The following is a 22,844-nucleotide window of genomic DNA, read 5'->3' on the forward strand; positions in this document are numbered from 1 at the left end:
CCTTAGACGACAGAAGCTACTGTACAGCAGTATTCTTAGACGTTAGCCAGGCCTTCGACAGGGTGTGGCATAGTGGTCTGCTATACAAGATCAAACAAATCCTTCCATCATCATATTTTAATCTTCTTAAATCCTACCTAAGTGACCGGAAGTTTCAAATAAGAGTGGGAAACGAAAAATCTGAACCACAACCGATAAAAGCAGGCGTGCCAAAGGGCAGTGTCCTTGGCCCAACTTTATACACCTTCTTTACATCTGATCTACCTACTTCCCCAAATATAACTCTTGGAACATTTGCCGATGATATAGCTATATTGTCAGTCAAAAAGACCCAGAAAGAGCAGCAATAGACCTTCAACATCACCTTAGCACATTACAAAATTGGTTCGAGAAGTGGCGCATCAGAATAAATGAAAACAAGACTTGCTACATAACTTTCACCCTACGAAAAAAGCCGACACCTGACATATACATCAATAATATCCAAATACCACGCAAAACAGAAATAAAATACCTAGGTATGACTCTATACAACAAACTAACATGGAAGCAGCATATAGTCAAGAAACGAAAACAAGTAGACCTAACCATTATACAGCTAAAATGGCTAACAGGCAGGAAATCAAAGCTAACAGTCGAAAATAAAATTCTGATCTACAAGACTATAATCATTCCCTATTTTGACGTACGGCCTGGCCTGGCTGCGCCAGCAAATCCAACACAGAAAATATTCCAAAGAAGCCAATCTAAGATCCTACGAATGATAGTCGACGCACCACGGTATGTCTCCAACGCAACTCTCCACTCCGATCTCGGTATATCTCCCGTAAAAGACGTTATCCAACAAAAAAGCAACAGACATCACAACAAAATCATAACTCACAAAAATCCACTCCTAAGGACGCTATCGACAAGAGAAGACAACAGACGACTCAAACGAAACTGGCCAATTGACCTGATTTGAATTACAGAGGATTCGCCGCTGGACGCCTCCTTATCATGTCACCTAAACACCCCATAACATTAGCCTACAGAATGTATATTCTGATTGCTGATTAAAAAAAGTATGTACGCGTAATGAAGTCACCAAGACAATACAATTTTGGAGGCTGCAAAGTTGATATTACTGAGTTAGTTTTTTATTGCTAGTGGGGTGGGACTAAGTCCCTTGTACTGCGGCCTCTTCTGGTCTATTGTACCATCACCAGATCATAGGTGAGGGTGATTGTAGCGCAATTGGTGGAATGAAGATTGGCAGGGGAAACCGAAATACTCGGAGAAAACCTGCCCCAGCGCCACTTTGTGCACCTCAAATCCCACTTGACCAGATCCTGGATCGAACCCGGGCCGCCGCGGTGGGAAGCCTGCGACTACCCGCTTGAGCTATGGCGAGGCCCTATTACTGAGCTAAGTAATTTATTTAGTACGCCGTTGCGATGGCCTCAGATGGCACGATATACACAAGTTTCATTAAGACAGGTTCAGGCATAAAAAGACAATTACCTACGCAACCTGAAAGGCTGCAATGTTGGTACTACTGACGACTGGGATTACGATGTACGCCGTTGAAATGGGCTCAGGTGGCATGGTATACGTACAAATTACATAACAATCGGTCCAGTCATATAAGTATTATTGCTATTACAGCAAAATTCTGAGGCAGTAATGTTGGTATTACTGATCGAAAAAAATTATAAAGTATGCCGTTAAAATGGCTTCATGTGGCATGATATACATGCCAAATTTCATGAAGACTGGTGCAGTCGCTTGTGCAATATTAAGGTTTTCCCAACAGCTTTCTGAAATACTGCAATGTGGATATTACTGACGGGAAGGATTTATGACGTACGCCGGTGAAATGGGGTCGGGTGGTAAGATATTCGCATATGTACCAAGTTTCACGACGATCGGTTGTGACATTTAATTGCAGCTATTACCGAAAATATGACACTGCAATGTTGGAATTAATGATCGAAAGGACTGATAAAGTACACCATTGAGATGGCTTCATGTGACATGGTATACACACCAAATTTAATAAAGATTGGTTCAATCATTAAAGAGTTAACCGGGAGGGAAAATACAAACACACAGACAGCATGGTAACCTCATAAGACTAGTTTTATTTTTTTATAAGGAAAGTAGGCTAACAAGTCTTCCTTTGCCAAGCTCTGGAAACGACCGCAAATGATGTATTAAGGTATTAATAACGTCCCAGTGCTTTTTAAAGTATATGGTACGGAAGGGAAAAAGCTGTAGGGACTTGCACCGCTAGGATACAGAACTGGCTTTCACGTGTTAATAAAAACTGTATCTCTACTGCGCCGGCACACAATGCCATTCATCTACACACACACACACACACACATACTATCTTCTTGCTGGGCTTCGAAAATCTCTCCGGAGAGATCAAAGTTTCAAACTTCAAGTTCATTCTATTTCCGAGAAACAGATCTGAAGCACAAATGTAAACTTTATCGGAGCTGACTGGAATGCGTGAATAAAACAGAAGCATTTCTAGTATATTTTGTAATCTGTTTTCCCCTTTCTCCTCTTGCCCCCACTGTTGAGCACAGGGCTGATTTCTCAGTTTCATGATCGATTTTACAGATGGTAAAGGTGCGGCCACACAGAGCGCTACGTAAGCTATGTTCGCTATACGAACAGAAGAATATCTCGCTTTTTGTCAATGTGACTGGCCACACAGACTTCCGTACGCTATGTACGCTATATTAGCTGCGTCGCAGAGTGTTTGATTCTCGGTCAGATTTTTAAAACGTCGCGCTGGGCGGGCATGCGCACTGGGCTCGCTTCCAGGTGTCAGCTGCGCACCTCAGTACTTCCCCACTCTGATTACAACACGTGTTACGTATCATTCAGCTCAGTATTCGTTTAGATCAGGGGTCTCCAAACTTTTCGAACCGCGGGCCACATCAGATAATTCAGCACTTTCAACGGGCCGGATAAAATGATAAATTAATAACTCTATGTATATATGAGTTTTATTGAAAGCACAGAATTTCATAAACTAAATACAAAGTACGTGAGAATAAATTATCATATATTAATGACAACAGACAGCAGCAAATGCTCATATTTTCTTCACAAATTACAATAAAACAATTAATGTGAATGATGTAATTCTTTTTGCATTCTTAAAAACTGATTAAATTGAGGTTCAAATTTTGAAACGCTAATCACAAGTAGCGACTTTAAATGTTCATTGGATAAATTTGCCCTGTATTTCGACTTGATGTACTTCATCTGGGAAAAAGTTTGTTCACACAGATATGTCGTCCCAAATATGGAGATAAATTTACAAGTAAATTTCTTTAAATTTGGAAATTGCTGAGTTCAGAAATTTATAAAATTCGATCGAATTTCCTTCCTTGTATTTGTCTTTAATATGATAATTTTCCTGAAGTTCAATAAATTTCCATTTGAATTTGACTTGGGACATCTGCAGCATCACAGTCAAACGGATTTTGAAACAAACTAATTTCCTGAGCACTGGAATCCAAATCAGCAAATCGGTTCAGAAATTGTTCTTCCAAATCTGAAATGACTAAATGTGCAAACGAGGAAGGAAATTTTGCTTCACCCTTTTTATGCAACTCTGCACAGTAGAGCATATGAACAAAAGTACAATTTTTCACTTGGCTTTCCAGAAGCATCAACTTTGCTCTGATTGCCTTGATAAGTGCAAATAAATCACAAACTAAGTTATTTTCACCCTTCAACTTTAAATTCAAGTGGTTCATATGGTTCACCACATCAGCAAAAATGCTAATTTCCAAAGCCACTCGGTATCTGATAAAAGTGGTTCGTGTTGGTTTTTCTCGGTAAGAAACATATCAATTTCATTCCTGAGCTGAAAGAAGCGCGAAAGAACCTTTCCACAGCTAAGCCATCGAACTGCAGTATAATCTGTCAGGTCAATAAGCTCGGAATCACATTTACCAGTACTCACTGGAAAATTAGTTCAATTGGCGCATTTCTGCACAATTCTTTCGTGGGCCGGATAAAATCACATCGCGGGCCGCATGTGGCCCGCGGGCCGTAGTTTGGAGACCCTTGGTTTAGATGAAAATTACACTGGAGGAATTAATTGAAGAAGTAAGGCAGTATCCATGTTTGTGGAACAAAGGGTTAGAAGAATATCGGAACCAGAACATGCGGGATAATGCCTGGAACATGATTTCTGGAGAACTGAATACATCAGGTAATGTACAAACATTGTTCTTTTATCTATAAGTGAAGAAAATTATTTTCATCAACCCCATTCATTCGGAAATATTCTTTAAATTTAACTTCATCTTCATGTAACTGCTTCATCAGGTGATGAAATTCACCAAACTTGGTTCTTCTTAAGTTCACGCCATGCACCCACTTCCTTTTAGGTTTACACAAGGAAAGTAACAGCAAAAGCTCATCGTCGGAATCATCGCTGCCCCCCCCCCCGGCACACTATCGGCCAACATCTCATTCAAGACTGAGCAGAGTCGTACCAAACATAGCTTTCTGTGTGGCCACGCGGTGTAGCGAACATAGCGTACGTAGCGTACGTAGCGAACATAGCGTAGCGCTCTGTGTGGCCGCACCTTAAGACTACTTGGACGAGTGTTCAGCCCGTCGCAAGGCCTCTACCTAAATACAGGACAACACAGAGTAGACGCATACACACACCAAACATTCATGCCTTGCGTGGGATTCGAACCAGCGATCCCGGTTTCCGAGCGAGCGAAGACAGTACATGCCTTAGACCGCTCGCCTACCGTGACCGGCTTCCGTAATCTGGTAACTTTAATTTTTAACGTGTTACCATAAAGAAAAACAGAAACTTTTAACTGACACTAGTAAGGAGGTTGGTCTAGAAGTAAATGCAGAGAAAGCTAAGTATATGTTACTGTCCGGTCACGACAATGCAGGGGCAAACTCATGACATAAAAATTGATATCAGATGTTTTGAAAATGTGGCACAGTTCAGATATCTGGGAACAACAATAACAAACCAAAAGTTGATTCAGGAGGATAATTAAGCGGGCAATGCTTGCTACCATTCAGTCCAGGACCTTTTGTATTCTCGTCTGCTGTATAACATAAAAATTATAATATACAGAACTATTATTTTGACTGTGGTTCTGTATGGGTGTGAAACTTTGTCTCTGACATTATGGTAGGAACATAGACTGAGGGTGTTTGAGAACAGGGTGCTGAGGAGAATATTTGGATCGAAGAGGGATGGAGCGAGGGTCGGTTGGAGAAAACTGCGTAATAACTTGTACTCTTCTTCAAGTATAATCAGAATGATCAAGTCAAGGAGGATGAGGTGGGAAGGGCATGTAGCACGAATGGGAAGAAGTGGAATGCATAGAAGATACTGGTGGGGAAGCCAGAAGGAAAGAGACCACGAGGAAGACCAAGACGTAGGTGGGTGCATAAGATAGCGTTATCGGCATAGCGACTTGCTACGGGCGGGAAGACCGAAGGATCGGAGTTCGGATCCGGGCAGAGTAAAAAATTTTCTCTTCACGTTGTCCAGACAACCTCTGGAGCCCACCCAGCTTCCCATCCAATGGGTAAAGGGGCATCTTTCCACAAGAAAACATGGCTAGAAGCAGACCTGCGTACAGCACATTTTGGAGCAGCCATTTTAAAAATTTGAAGAACTGCGTATCAAACTGCATACCAAAGGAAAGAATGAGGGGGGGGGGTTATCAAATTGTGCATCTGTGATCTGAGGAGATACAAGTTCCTCACGTCCATTAACTGTTATTGTTGTTATGTCTCTACAACCACCTTGCTGGGCCTTGGCGCCTCTTTCAGTTTCCTCAGCCCTTACATATTTAGGGGGGTCCATCCCGTCGCAAAGCCTGTAACTAAACACAGGGAGACACAAATCTATATAAATAAAAATGTAAATGTTCGTTTGTTACCCCTCGAAAATCTCCGAAAGCTCTTCACCGAGTGCTTCGAAATTTTGACACAACGTTGCATTCGAACGCGCGCGCGTTTTTATATATCCATTATATAGATGTCACACCTGTGACAGGTAAAAACATGCGTCTTTTGAAAACCGGAATTGGAATTTGGAATTCAGAAGTCACCCCCATGGAAACGCTAGAACAGACCGTTGCATAGGAAGTAACAATAGCGATACTGCATCGAATCTCCATGGTTACGACGAACACACGGAGCGTTCCCACAGAGACAACGCAATAACAATGGGTCGTTGCGTAGGAATAGCGGAATCAACAAAGCAGCACATGGCTGAAGATATTTTCCGTCGAATACGCAAGGAAAATTCCAATATGAACATGGATTTCACAGCAGAAATCTGCAACGAAGCGTTGATAATGATTGAAGATTTGTGCTTAGAAATCGCGAACAAAGTTCTCAATCAATTGGGAATGTCATCACCGAATCGATCTGCTGCTGCTTCGTTCAATGTAAAATTGCGTCGTGAACAAAATTACAACACGGGTGATCTTTTTTTCGTACGTGCAATCAAATATTCCTAAGCTAACGCTTGAGCAAAAAGGCATTTACGATCAAATACCTGTCAATAACGGGGTTGCACAAATCTTCTTCTTAGATGTGCCAGGAGGAACTGGTAAAACGTTCCTAATTAGATTGATTCTGGCAGAAATTCGATCCCAAAATGACATAGCCTTAGCTCTTGCGTCGTCCGGAACAGCTGCGACATTGCTACCGGGTGGAAGAGCTGCTCATTCCGCTTTGAAGTTGCCACTGAACATGCAATTCATTGAAACTCCCACGTGCAACATTTCCAAAGCATCAGGCATGGGAAAGGTATTGCAGAAATGCAAACTTATTGTTTGGGATGAATGCACAATGGCGCACAAAAATCGCTCGAGGCTCTTCATCGATCATTGCAAGATTTGCGTGGAAACATCAGACCATTTGCGAACGCATTAATATTGCTTGCAGGAGATTACAGGCAAACATTACCTGTAATTCCTCGATCGACACCAGCGGACGAAATTAATGCTTGCCTGAAATACTCCACTTTGTGGCGACACGTAAAGACGTTAAAATTAGCTACAAATATTCGTGTCTAGCTGCAAAACGATCGATCAGCTGAGATATTCTCACATCAATAGCTGGAAATTGGGAACGGAAAGGTGCCGGTTGATCTGACCTCAGGAAAAATTTCGTTGCCTCATAATTTCTGCAATTTAGTGACGTCAAAAGAAGAATTGGTTGAAAAAGTATTTCCCAATATTCAAACCAATTATAAGAATCAGGATTGGCTCAGTGAACGAGCTATTCTTGCGGCCAAGAACAAAGACGTCTACGAACGTAACAATATCATTCAGTCTAACATTCACTGCGAGGCAGTCACATACAAGTCCGTCGACACTGTTGTGGAAGCAGATGAAGCGGTTAATTATCTAACAGAATTTTTTAATTCACTCGATCTGCCACAGCAACGCGTGGCCGGGTACAGGTAGTACAGAATAAACGCACCACACATCCATGCCTCTAGTGCGATTCAAACCCACAATCCCAATGTTCGAAGGCAGTTCATGCCTTAGACCAGTGTTCCGCAACCTTTTTCTACTCGCGGCACACCATGAAGTATCCATGACTCAACACGGCACACCAAAATGTTATTCCCCTCAAAAACACATATCAGACAATTAATATAAATACGTAACGTGATCAACTTATTACTATAATATTATTAGTTTACTAGCTGTACCCGGCCACGCGTTGCTGTGGCTCAGTCTGGTTAAATGGAAAAGAAAGAAAAGTGAAAGCGCACGTTTCTAATATGCAGATGCCCGTTCTTCCCCAGTTTGATCTGCAAATACTCGACGCATTGCTTCCGCTCCGCGAGTACGATGACCCAAGTTTGATCTTCTGCGAGGCATTATTTGAATGAACTAAAGCAGATCGACTGCACTGAAGAAGAAGAAAGAAAGTTATAACAAAAACATATGAAATTGCAAAACATTAAAAAGGAAAGAACACGAAGTGGAAAACAGAGAAACAAAAAAAAAATAAAATAAAAAATACTAACGAAATATTTCAATTCAAACGCAGATCAATCTACACAGCTCAATCACACCGCCAATTGCACTGAAAAATAAGGAGAAGAGTTAAGAAAACGAAATGAAAAACAATGAAAAATAAACTACTCTCACGAAATGAACGACGTATAACACGTTACAGTATATTAATACTGAGTACAATTAATATTTTAATACCTGGTACTCATTTCTGTTAGAGGCTGAGTGAATACCGGTATTAAATAAATAATTTTCCTGGGGACTAAAGCGCGGCCGGCGCGTATGGCTGACAAACTTACCGCCATCTTTGAGCCGATTGTCTAGATAGTGTGGGACCCTTAACGTCTCACAACCCTATGGGCCATCATGGCCTGTTACAGGGATAGCTTTACTTTACTTACAATTAATATTTTAACAACCAACCAACCAACCTGTCACACATGATTTTAACATCATAAAGTCTTAAAATACATATTTAGTGAGTGACATATGCTTGATGTCCTTTAAAGTGTTGCATTATTTACGTGTACTTTGATAATAAGAATATGTCGCGTGTTACCTATGTAACGTTGTTGTGGTCACGTGTCTCCTATTCAGTGCGACAAATAACTTCCACGTACGTCTCGGATTCATAAGTTATTGAACGCTCACTTTTACACCAGCGAGAACAATTATTATCACGTCCAGTATCACTAAAAACTACTCGGAGCTGGACTGTTATAACCTGGTTTCGGACGCAATAGAGGGCACTTTCCCCCAGGGTTCGATTTCACGTGTTCTGTGCTCGTTACCGCGGTTATTCCTAGGCAACGATCTGTTGGTATTGGATGGACGACAGAACACCTTGTAGAAGTGTTTAGTTTCATCCGTTGCTACGCAACGGAACCTCTTATCCTCTCATCTCCGGGGAAACGCGTTTGTTGTTTCGGCAATTCCTATGCAACGGCCCACCGTTATTGCGTTTCCATGGAAGTATACTTTCCGGTTTCTCCGTTGTTACGCAACGGAACCTCTTATCCTATGCAACTGTTTTGCGTTACTATGGAAACGACTGCTGGATTCGGAACATGTGACAGGTTTTTACCTGTTTTTACCTGTCACAGGTGTGACATCTATATAATAGGTACATAAGAAAACGCGTGTATTCGAATGCAACGTTGTGTCAAAATTTCAAAGCAATCGGTGAAGAACTTTCGGAGATTTTCATTAAGAGACAAACGAACATTTACACAGTTGCATTTTTATTTATATAGATTATCATTAAACAGAAATCGATTCGTGCTTTTATTAACAATTAATGAACTTTAATTCACTGTAGAGTGTAGAAAATACACTTCTATTACTATTAAAGTATGTATATACAGTAATTCTACTCATAACTTCAATGTGATACTTGCGCCTGCGTAGCTGCACACAGGCGACTGATCCGAGGTGGAATCGTTGACAACGCAAGTCTCATTTCTTCATCGACGGATTTGAGCCGCTCCCTCTTTGATGTCTTAATTTCAGTTAACGTCGAGAACGCCAATTCACACAAATATGTAGTTGAAAATGGCAATAACACATTAACTGCCATCTTGGAGAGAGTCGGGTATCCACTCCTTATTCCCAACCAAAACGTATCAAAAGGCACTTTGGTACTTCTCAACCGCACGCCGGTAACGGTACGTCACCGCACCGCTCGTGTGCAGGGAGCCTTACTGTTACATTTAACTGACCGCCCCCCCCCCCAATACTTCTGGCATTTTACAAACTGATTCACTCTCTTGAAAATTTGGATGCCCCTGCGCTGTAAGGCACATTCCGTTGATTAAATAAATTTTCAGGTTATCTGGCCTTTGGATACCCTTGCCCTTTAGGGCACATTCCGTTTACTGCCATAACTGTGCGTTATAACCAGATACCCATGTTAGGTGGGTCCCTTGTCACCACGGCATAGCGCGTCCTCAGGTTGCAGATGGAGGAGACGCCCTCCTGTTTTGGAGGGAAGCTGTCAATATACTGAATAAGCAGTCACGGACAACCGACAAGGGGTGGCCCTCCATCTTGGGGGTTGGGCGTTGAAGGTTGAAACTGCTACTGCAAAATTGAAACGGTATAAATCGCCGGGAAGTGATCAAATTCCGGCAGAACTTATTCAAGCAGGAGGCGAAATATTACGTTCTAAGATCCACAATCTAATTACTTCTACTTGGCATAAGGAAGAATTGCATGATCAGTGAAAGGAGCCTATTATTGTTACCAGTTCACAAGAAGGGTGATAAAACTGACTGTAGTAATTATCGGGGGATATCACCGCTATCAACTTCATATAAAACTTTGTCCAATATTCTTCTATATAGATGAAATTATTGGGGATCATCAGTGTGGGTTTCGACATAACAGATGAACTAGAGATCAGATCTTTTGCATTCGTCAGATATTGGAGAAACAATGGAGGTACGATGAGACAGTACATCAGCTATTCATAGACTTCAAGAAAGCCTACGATTCAGTTAGGAGGAAAGTATTGTACAGTATTGTGATAGAGTTTGGTATACCCATGAAACTAGTTAGGTTGATTAAAATGTGTTTAAACGAAACGTATAGTAAAGTCCGTGTAGGTAAACATCTGTCTGATAAATTTCCTATCCAGAATGGTCTAAAACAAGGAGATGCTTTATCGCCATTCCTTTTCAACTTTGCCTTAGAATATGCAATTAGGAAGGTCCAGGGAAACCAGGTGGGACTGAAATTAAAGGGCACACATCAGCTGTTGGTCTATGCCGATGTTGTCAATCTATTTGGGTGACAATGTAGATACCATATAGAAAAACACAGAAACTTTAACTGACGCAAGTAAAGAGGTTGGTCTAGAAGTAAAGACAGAGAAAACTAAGTATATGTTACGGTCTCGTCACCAAAATGCAGGGCAAAATCATGACATAAAGATAGGAAACAGATGTTCTGAAAATGTGGCACAGTCCAGATATTTGGGAACAATAACAGATCGAAACATGATTCAGGAGGAAATTAAGAGGCGACTGAACTTGGGTAATGCTTGCTACCATTCAGTCCAGAACCTTTTGTCTTCTCATCTGTTGTCCAAAAACATAAAAATTAGAATATACAAAACTATAATTTTGCCTGTGGTTCTGTATGGGTGTGAAACTTGGTCTCTGACATTAAGGGAGGAACACAGACTGAGGGTGTTTGAGAACAGGGTGTTGCGGCGACTATTTTTACCTAAGAGAGATGGAGTGACAGGAGGTTGGAGAAAACTGCATAATGAGGAGCTTCATAACTTGTACTCTTCTCCAAGTATAATTAGAATGATCAAGTCGAAGAGAATGCGGTGGGCAGGTCATGTAGCACGAATGGGGGAGACGAGGAATGCGTATAGGGTATTGGTGGGAAAGCCAGAAGGAAAGAGACCACAGGGAAGACCAAGGCGTAGGTGGGTGGATAATATTAGAATGGATCTTAGAGATATAGGATGGGATGGTATGGATTGGATAGATCTGGCTCAGGATAGGGACCAGTGGAGGGCTCTTGTGAACACAGTAATCAACCTTCGGGTTCCATAAAATGCTGGGGAATTCTTGAGTAGCTGCAGAATTGGCGGCTCCTCCGGAAGGGCTCAGCTCCATAAGTAAGTAAATAACCATATAATTTGTACTAGCCTCCGCGGGAAGTCTAACTATATCTGCAGGCACATCGCACTGTGTTGCAAACAGCCACCCACGTCTAAACATGCGTTACAAACTCTGAGTCATGTGGACAAGCGTGTGGCACACAATGATGCTATCTATATTCAATACGTGTAAACCTCTCCTATATCGCTGGGCACATTAAGAAGGAACGCGCAGCAGTTCAGTCTTCCTCATAACGTCTGGGAAGGCATGAAAATAGTGTTTTTTACTCTCAACGCTTATTTCGAAAAGATGTCACCAGTATTTATACCAACAGTTAGTTGACCGCTGAAGACGCTTCCTGATATTCAAAACTCGTAGTTGCTTGAGGCACTATGCTACAAGCCGGAAGGTCGCGGGCTCGATTCCAGATAAGGTTACTGTATATTTCAATTGACTTAATCCTTCAGCCGCACTATGGCCCTGGGGTATACTCAGCCACTAACAGAAACGAGTACCAGGGATCTTCATGGGACGTAAAGGGCAGCTGGCACGTAAGACTGACAAACTTACCTCCATCTGTGAGCCGATTGTCTAGAAAATGTGAGAGCCTCGATGTCTCACAACCCTTTGGGCCTCCACGGCCTGTTACAGGGAGAGCTTTATTTTTTTGCCTTTACCAGACTGCTTATCGAAAGAAATCATCGAATGTCAGTTGTGCTGTAATGTAACAACTACATTTACGAGTACTTATTCACACAACAGAGTTTCCACGTGCTCGTAACGACATTCAAAGGTACCCCAACCTAGTTTATCCAAATACAAATAAGTTCCATTTCATTTTTAATCGGCACAAACAACAATAAACGCGCTAGGACGTCTGACAGTAGAATCACACTGAATCCATGAGAGAAGTTACAGAGAAGGTTAAAAGGTAAAGCTATCGCTATTAACAGGCCGTGGAGGCCCATAGGGTTGTGAGATGTCGAGGCTCCCACATTTTCTAGACAACCAGCTCACAGGCGACGGTGAGGTTAGCCTTACACGCCGGCTGAACGCCCTTTACCACAGAAAGATTCCTGGTACTCATTTCTGTTAAGAGGCTGTGCCAACTCTAGGGCCACAGTGCAGCTGGAAGGATTAGGTCGAATAAAAAATCCGATGACCTCATCGCGAATGGAACCCGCGACCTTCCGGCTTGTAGCATAGTGCCCCAATCTGAGAGATGTTTGGAAGACAATTTGGACCTACGGGCAAATCATCTCATTGTTTGCAAAATAATATGACAGACAGGAACTCTCTAGCCAACGTGTATATGAACCCAACAGTCATCTTTACGTCTTCCAATCCTATATGGCCGATGTTCCTCATTTTCATCTGTTTGTCTGACGGACCTGCGAAAAAAGAGAGTGGTTTATATTTTACATGAGAAAAAATTGAGCAATCTGTGAGAAATGTCGTATCCGACTCACGCTGATCTCCCGGTTTCCTCGATGATTAAACGCCCTCAATTGCTGAAGGGTACGCGCCCTACGCTCTGAAACACTCTGAAATGTGTGTAGGTTACTGGTCGTTAGGGCCGCGCCATAGCTCAAATGGTTAGTCGTTGGCTTCCCACCGCGGCGGCCCGGGTTCGAGCCCAGGTGTGTTCATGTGGACTTGTGGTGTGGGCAGGTTTTCTCAGAGCACTTCGGTTTTTCCCTGCCAATCTTCATTCCACCAATTTCTCCACAATCATCTCCTCTCATCCGGGGCTGATACTGTTCAATAAGCCAGTAGTAGCCGCAGTACCGAGTGGACTCAGTCTCACCCCACTAATAATAAAAATAATACTGGCTGTTAGCGGCTTGCCCTCCCTCTGGAACGGGCAGCTGATTTTGGGCCGCTATGTGAAGTTGGGAACCACTACAGTTTAACTCTAAAAAAGTTTCCGTTTCGAAATCGTGAGAACTGCTGTTTCACTTGGTTTATGAAGTAAACTCGAATCCAAAAATCTGGTATTTTTTAAAGAATATTTGTCCTTGAAGAATAAAGAGTAGACTGATATCTTCTTGGATGTGACGCCTTATAGTCTGATAGAAGTTTATCAGAGTAAATAGCGTAACAGCTCAATATTCTCCATAGTCACTGAGAACCTCTCATCTTGCAGACTTCTTTTTGTTAAGAAGAAAGCAGTCTTCTGGGATGTGGCGCCGTGTAGATATTATTGTTAATCTCTCAAGTTTCAGTGGTCCATATCATAACGAAACACAGATTATGGGACAGATATACCCGTGGATCCGGAAAGTGCACGGAGATACCCGCAAAGTACCCGGCTCAAATTCTGCAAGTATCCAGCTCATTCCCGACCGAACTCCGCTTATCCTGAGACAGTTCATAGATGTCCCCAGTCCTACCACCTATACATGTCAAGACATCCTATACAGACGCTATATACATATCTCCAGCAGACAACGCAATTCCGTTAAAACAACCGTACAACCAAAAAACAAACATCAACAACCTCCATACCCATCACAACATGAATGCTGCGTCAATTTTTTTAAGTGGGACACGGAAATGTATGAGGAAATAAGCGAAACACGGACGAAATATACGATTTCCGCAGCTTTGTAAATATATATTGTGGTCTTCTGGTCAGTATAGTGTAGTCTGATGGTCACCTTGTTTCACATGTACTTTCTACTTCCATCTTCGGGGCAGAAGATTGAGAAACCAGTTTCCTCCAATAAGCAGATAAGCAGCTACAACGATATCTTAACCCATACGACCACAGTCCAGTGAGAAACATGGAAGTTCCAGGTAGCATTCACAGACGAATACTTTACTACTACAGAGGCTTGGCCTACCAATCACGAGCGTAAATCATGAAAATGGTAATTCAAGCTTATATCATATACAGACCTCACTTCTAACAAGCGCCGAGGTCATGAACCCGTGGATCTGTACATCTACTCTCCCATACGTCTTTATTACCTATAATCCAGTAAAAAATGTATTTCAGCTCGTGGGTTTGGTGTTCTCGAATGTTAGGTGGTCACACAACGGAATCTTAGCATAGCAAGGGCTCTTTTACTGCTTGCAACTGTAAATATGCTGCCGGTTGTTGTCGTCATCATCATAAGCACAAATACGTTCGTATCATGGCTGCGCTGTCTACAGAACATGCTACGAACTTCATACTGCCATCGTGTGCTGTTTTACATTCTACAAATAAAAACTGTATGAACTAATGTCGGGTACTTTTCTGAAGATTAGCATTTCTGAGTCCAAAAAGCTGCGCCGGTGCCACTCCCACCTCACAAGTTCGTGCGTCTGTCATATTATTACAAACTGCAGTAAGTAAAACGCTGAAGGTAGCATCCAGTGGAATGATGTTCATACCAAATTTCGTGACGCGGGCTAAAATGAAACGAGGAAAGCGATTGCCTATGTTTACACTCTGAAACGCATTAAATCTGTACATGCTGTAACCCCACGACAAAGCACTTCGCCATCAGTGCTGGCAACGTCATGCTGGAATGCAACTGCATTTGGCTTAAGTGGCTGAACGTACCGTTACTGTCCTGATGCTGTAGCAGAGCTTGTTGGAGCTGAGTGGGTTGCTGGAATCCGTAAGCGGGAAGCCAATGATTTGTCCCTGCAATATCCATCCTCTCCGACCACTCCGAATACGCCATCTCTTCCATCACTGCACACCTCTACACACATATGAGAAACACCACCATAACATTGAGACGATCACTCACTCACATCTACAACGTAATTTCCTCTCTCGAGCCACAGTAACACTCAGCCAATTCATTTGTACACACTTCTAACCGACCGCCAGCATATCCCCTACACGAACACGCTCCTAACAGCGACATTACAAAGCTCTACGGCAGAGGATGACACGGGCACCAATTACAGCGCTCTATCAACCCACGTGACTTAGTGGCGTACAATGGTACGCTGCTGCTGAAGTTTCCGGTTCTCAAAGACAATGTTACCTGAGGGTCGGTCATAGCTTCTGTTTCTCTTCCGGCTCGTTTTCAAGCAGGGAGACACACATCGCTTATTTTTGTTCTTCACTATAATTTACCCGCCGATCAAATTGGCCGCGCATGAAATATTTTCGCCTGCTAAAACACTGGGATAGTGGTTCAGTCACTCATTCACCTCCAACTTTAATGCACCTTACAAAGTATTCACAATATATCTTTAATTTAAAATATCTCAGATACCACAAGCAGAAGACGCCAAATACCTTGGTATACACCTGGATAAACGACTGGCATGGCAAAAACACATTCACACCAAAAGAAAACAACTCGGAATAAAATTCCGACAGATGTATTGGATGCTGGGAAGGCAGTCGGAGCTATCGACAGAAAACAAGATCTTACTGTACAAAACCATGCTCAAACCGATATGGACGTACGGGATACCATTATGGGGATCAGCCAGTAACTCAAACATAGAAATTCTCCAACGATTTCAAAGCAAAGTATTACGAATAATAGTTAACGCACCGTGGTATGTGCCGAACACGGTACTACACAAGGACCTAGATGTACCAACAGTACGAGAGGAAATAAAAAAAACAGCAAAAAGTATAAAATCAGACTCCAGGCCCATCCGAACGACTTGGCACAAAAACTGCTCGACGACGAAGGAGAAATCAGGAGGTTAAACAGATTTAAACCATCAGATTTACCCACCAGATTTGAATAATTCAACACTTAACTGCATATCACTAAGCAGTTAAAATAAGTATTGAGCATGTTCATTGGAACATGCTCACCACGACAAGTTCTCTTTCCTTTTCTATATGTAAACCACAAAATGTACTTATTATCCACACTTAATGGATAGATTGTATAATTATTGGAGTTAAAAACAAAAAATTAAAATAACATTATAATCACATCATTTGCTACATGTTTCGGCCCTACTTGGCCATCTTCAGGCAAATGTTCACTTTCTGAAATCGTTGCACTGCATGCTTTTGCATATCGTTGTTCACATCAGCATGTGTTTGTCAGAGAGCTAAACTCTCTCTGCCTTCCCCGTTATTTTCCTTATGCGGCGTCCATGTTTGTGCCCCCTTCGTATACATGTTCTCACTAGTATGGCGTATGTCTCTTGATAGCGGGTTCGAATCCAACTCAAGACATGGATATTTCTTCTGTGGTTGTTGTCCTGTGTAAGTAGCGGCCTTGAGACAGGGCTGATCACCCGTCCAAGGAGTCCTGCCAACTGTCTGTAAGAGCCGTAGCTTCAGATTAATTGTGACAAGAGCAGGCCAGAGGGCCTAATACGAAAGACAGAAGCATGGTTTACCCTCAAATCTCAACCATTAGACATATGTATGCCGTGTCCGTCTTGTAGTGCACTCAATTTCACAACAGGTTTCGGCAACATAGTGCCATCATCAGGTGCTCCATTTACGTTAATCTATTGCATTACTTGCCATTGTGTCATTGTAAAATTATTTTAAAAATATTTTAAAATATTCGTTAATTATAATAAATTTTATACACTAAAATCTTGTTAAGCTATTCGAAAACACAAACGAGTAAATGTAACAAAAGTGGCATATATAGAATGAAATGCCTAGATTGCCCCATGGAACATATAGGACAAACAGGGAGGAAATTTAATACCAGATATAAAGAACACATACATGACATAAGACACAATAACAGCAACACAGGATACTCAGAACACATATTAAACACAGGACATGCATACGGTACAATAGAAAACACTATGGATATCATAGCAACGAATAAGAAAGGACAGTATTTAAACACATTAGAAAACTATCATATATACAGAACAACAAAGAAAAACACGCATATGAACAATATAAATAAGGAAATACAACCCAATATTTCATGAACTACACACAATTTACACAGAACAACATAACACAACCCCACCACATTTACCCCCACAACATCATAACTCAATCAATACGAAGACACACACACATCCAACATTACAACACCCGCAGCCAAAAAGGGAACACACATCACGAGACACGGTGAGTACTAAACATTATAATACAACACATAACAGATAGAAGCCGAAAGTAATAATAATAAGTACCCTTTTCACGTTGCAGATATACACGGAATATAAGAGGAACGACTCCCATAGTGGAGGAACCATGCGCGGGCTTGAATTGGGACATATAAGATGAATATCTTAAAAAGATTTTAGTGTATAAAAATTTATTATAATTGACGAATATTTTTAAATACTTTTTAAATAATTTTACAAAGACATAATGGCAAGCAATGCAATAGATTAACGTAAATGGAGCACCTGATAATGGCACTATGTTGCCGAAACGTGTTGTGAAATAACAGGTGAAACTGAGTGCACTACAAGACGGACACGGCAAAAATATCATCGACGAAAATCAGTGCAACAGGACGCTAAAATACAACATTAGATATACTTTACATAATATTATGCTGCAGCTGTTAACCCTGTTCTACTTTTCAGTTTTGTAAATGCTTCGGAATATTCTACGTTATTTTAGGTTACCTACAAAAATGAAAAACAGGACAACGTAATAGCAGGAAAGTAGGTTCCTTCAATCATATATCTTACACACCTGACAATGGCTAGTTATCTCGAAACAAGCAAAAAAAGGTAAGGACATTCCTGTAACAGATCGTGAAGGCCCATGGGGTTGTGAAATGTCGACGCTCCCACATTTTCTAGACAATGGGCTCACAGATGATAGCTCTTTACCCCCAGGAAGATCCCTCCTACACATTTCTGTTAGAGGCTCAGTCGACCGCAGGGACATAGTGCGACTGGAAGGATTACGTAAATTTTCATAGAGGGCATCCTGTTGCGTGTCAGATATATGGCAAGGTAAGGTTTTCGTCAACACAAGAAACGTGATTTTACAATCAATTAATACTAAGACTGGATTTTATTTTTTTTTCTACCGCTACAAGATTAGGTCCTCATGAAACCATCATCAGGCAGTATTACGATCGTACAACTGAAGTCATTTGAACTTTCTAACTCCGTTAGAAAGAGCTAGCAAGCTAGCTAACTAGCTCTTTCTAACGGACCCAACAGAATAGGTGTTTTCCTTCACCTGAGGACGGAAAAAGATCCAGTTTCCGAAACGTCGTGTTTTTATTAGTTATATTAAAAACCAGGACGATGGATAAAGTCCAAAAACCCATTATATCAGTGTGTTACACAACATCGTCAGAATCCTATAGTAACTACAAGCATGGTGTGTTGACAGAAACCTTACCTTGTCATAGAATGATCGGCAGGGCATGTAACACGAACGAGGGAGGAGTGAATATATGATATTGGTGGGAAAACCAGAAGGAGGTGGGTGGACAATCTTAAAACGGATCTCAGAGAGATAGGATGGGCTGGATTGGGGCCAGTGGATAGCTTTTGTGACCACGACAATGAACCATTGTGTTCCATAAAACTCTGGCAAGTTCTTGAATAGCTCCACAAGTGCCAGATTCTCAAGAAGGGCTCAGCTATATGCAGTTACTATGTCAGTTTCAAGATGCGATGAGTGGACCTCCTTAAGCAATGGATGGGTAAACTGAACTACTTGAGGAGCCACACGAGCCCCATATACCGTGTGGTGCAAAAATTACTTCTCTTAATGTTAAACAGCTGTCAGAATCTGAAGAAGGCTAAAATTTGGTAGTGCCCAAATAGCAGCACGCGACCCCCAGTTACATGTACCCCCCCCCCACTGTTCTTCCGTTCCTCAAAATACATTGCTTTCATCTTCCTTTAAAAAAGTGACCAGTTGTAAAAAAGCTTTTCGAAGATCATTTCAGGGAAGACATTTGTGTAGTAGTCATGCACATCGCCCGTCCAGTGGTACTACCTCGGGGAACATGTTCTTTTGACAGGTGGCTGAAGCTTCGAACAGCCACACTTCGGAGATGCTGCGCCTTTTGCCAGAGGAAGTAGGGGTTATGTTATCCCGACGAGATCCACAAATGCGTGATACTGCTTGGGGCTGGTTTCTGTGTTGCCTTTGTACAGTTAGCAAGATTAGGCCATCAAGAGGGCCTGTGTTCGATGTCGATCTCAGACTTTAAGGGTCACAAGTTTTGTGTTCACCTCTGTGTCCTGGTTTCGACAATGGACAGAGCAGTGTCATTTGCCGTATATAAGAGTGAATAATTCCAACATATGTTTACACACTGCCAACCCCCCGCCCTGCTATTCACATAACAACACAAATGGCAAAATGAATGCCGATCAAAGTGGCCGCGAGGTTAAGGCATGAACTGTCTTCGCCCGCTCAAACATTGGGATCGTGGGTTCAAATCCCACTTGAGGCATTGATGTCTGAGTTTATTCTGTGTTTGTGTTGTTCTCTGTGTAGGTAGCGGCCTTACGACAGGCTGATCCCCGTCCAAGGTGTCCTACAGACTGTGTAAAAGATTAAAGGTACAAAAAAGGGCCGTAGAGCCATATGAATAAATAGATGGGAAAAATATTATTATATTTCGCATTAGTAACAATGTAAACTTTCGCGGCGGTGCTATGATGATTACGGTCTTCTGGTTTGTAATGTTGACCAGTTTGAGGGTATCCCGACGTTTCGGAAGAACATATCCTATCCATCTTTACAGCTGAAGAGTAAGCCAGGCAAGAAACCAGCAGAAGTTGCCGGTATTAATTTAGAAAGGAAGTATGGATAGTAAGTCAAATATTACTTTTCGTTAATCATCCAACAGCTCTATAAGGCAGTAATAAGGAGACTACCAAAAGAATACAAAGACCGAACTCAGTACATACTGATGTCCCACCAAGGAAGGTGGGAGGGAAGGGGGAACATGACAAAGCTAGAAAATAAATCCTCTGGAAATGGCTCACATCACAGTTAAGAGCAGATTCATTTTGGAAATGCTGGCTACCATTCAGTCCAGAAAATTCAATCTTCCCAACTAATATTTAGAATGTAGAGATTAAGATACACAAAACTATAATTTTGCCCACTGTTTTGTATATGCGTGAAACTAGGACTTCAAAAGAGATGAAGTGACAGGAGGCTGGAGAAACCTGCATAATGAGGAACTCTGTATTTTGTATTCTTCAAGTATTATTAGAATAATCAAGTCAAAGAGAATGAGATAGGATGGATGGGGCACATAACATAGAAATGTATACACAGTTTTGGTTGGAAAACTTGAAGGAAAGGAACTACTTGGAAAACCTATGCATATATGTTAGGATTTTATAAAAATAGATCTTAAAGAAATATGCCAGGAATATGTGGACTGGGACTCATCCAGCTCGACAAGGACTAGTGGCAGGCTCTTGTGGACACTGCAACAGTCCTTCACGTTCCATAAAAGACTAGGAATTTCTTAGGTAGGTGAGACACTAATCAGTTTCTCAAGAAAGACTCCATTCCATGGAATTGGTTATTCACCTAAAGGAATTGCAAGATGATTGGTGTCTTGACAAGAAAATTTTGTGAAATCTGTTAAGTGCTGGAGAGGAGACAAACAGTGAGACAGGTTTCAACAAAAGAAATACTCAGAATTACTGGTTTTTTCGACTTTGTCCATCATCTGGTATTCTAAAAACTATATAACACAATGTTTCAGAAACCGAATCTGTTTCCATCTTCAGATCAGGAGGGAGATACCTACTCTGTTGGGTTCTTTACGAACATCTAACCTTAGTCACACATAAATGGTCCAGTGATTAAGGTTAGCTCTTCCTAAAGGACCAAACAGACATAGATCCAGTTTGCAAAACGCTGTGTTCTCTCATTTCTAGAATACCAGATGATGGACAAAGCCCAAAAAACCTGTAATTCTGAATGCTATACACTATCGTCAGAACCCTTTAGAACTAAAATAAATACTATTTAGAAGCAAACCTAAGTATTGGTACTATATGCACATGCAGTAATTTTGTCTGATATATGGAAAACACTGCCCACATGTGCAGGAATTTGTATCTGAACAAAGTGTTCTTGAATTACAGAATGAAGATGTTAAACAAATGGGGTTTCATTGGAGACCCAGTAGCATTTGACTGATGGGAGTGATGAGTGAAGTGGAGGACACAGAATGCTAGACTTACATAATCACGTAACTGAAAAAAGCAAGTTCACCAGTGTCCGTAAAGAAAACTTACATTCTATTACAACTTTCTTTCATACTTTACTTATTCACTTAATCACTATCCCATATATACTCTGAATAAGTCATATGCATGTCATCTCATCCGAGGATTTCAACTCTGTACCAATTCTGCAAGTGTCCATTTATGTTATAATTTATTCAGAACCCCCTCATGTCCAAATTAATGTCATCATATTTCTTTTTTTTTTTGTACTGAATAAACAGACAACATTCCAATCTGTAATTCCAAGTATAATATTTACATTAAAAAAGCAAGTAATTTCCATGAGCAAAAGTACAATTTGTAAACTTAAAAGTACTAATATTCTACTATGTTTATTCAATAATGTTAATATTACTATGGAAAACTGAAAGAATTCACAATGAAAAGTAAAAATCACAGTAAATACATAGGTTGTACTGAAAGTCATGAGCAACAATTTTTTGTAAAATAACATGCTTTATTATTGACAAACCAAATATACCACCTCAATCTACAGACCTTTCTTTATTTTTCCACATAATCGCCACTTCTTTGCATGCATTTTTCCCAGTGTTCTAGGATTTTGAAAATTCCGTTCCAGCCATCCGAAGACACTTATGCACTGCTTTCTGAATTCAGCGTGCTTATGGACGTGTGTGCATGGGTGCGAGCAGTGTTCAAAGATGGGTGAAACATTTTAAAGATGGGAACACCAGCATCGAAGATGAGCCTCGGAGTGGTCGTCCTCGAACAGCCTCAACTGAACACAACAAGGAAATAGTGGATGAGATCATCCAAGATGACAGGCGTGTGACTGTGGACACAATAGCCTGAAAACTTAGAATAGGGCACAGTGCAGTACAGGAGATGATTGAAAGCTTGGGCAATAGGAAAGTTTGCGCTCATTGGGTCCCGCGGTTATTGACCAAAGACCACAAAGGTCACACTGGAAGCAACTGCAAAGATGGGGTGGTAAGTTCTTCCACACCCCTCCTATAGGCCTGATCTGGCACCCTCCGACTACCATCTTTCCGGATTTGTGAAGGATCAGATGCATGAACAACGTTTTGAG

The 22,844-nt window shown here is 41.4% G+C and overlaps 1 protein-coding gene across 1 annotated transcript in view; it reads right to left on the reverse strand.

Annotated features, from left to right (window-relative positions):
- Nucleotides 1–15,530, reverse strand: part of LOC111864544 — a 203,096-nt gene extending 187,566 nt beyond the window's left edge. The window contains exon 1 of the mRNA XM_023851862.2: nucleotides 15,204–15,530. Coding sequence (XP_023707630.1) covers nucleotides 15,204–15,336 — 133 coding nt within the window. The 5' untranslated portion in view covers nucleotides 15,337–15,530. The remainder of the gene's footprint in view (nucleotides 1–15,203) is intronic.
- Nucleotides 15,531–22,844: the final 7,314 nt, after the last annotated feature.

The sequence above is a fragment of the Cryptotermes secundus genome, unplaced genomic scaffold (assembly GCF_002891405.2).
Source record: "Cryptotermes secundus unplaced genomic scaffold, Csec_1.0 scaffold1323, whole genome shotgun sequence".
NCBI classification, from domain to species: domain Eukaryota; kingdom Metazoa; phylum Arthropoda; class Insecta; order Blattodea; family Kalotermitidae; genus Cryptotermes; species Cryptotermes secundus.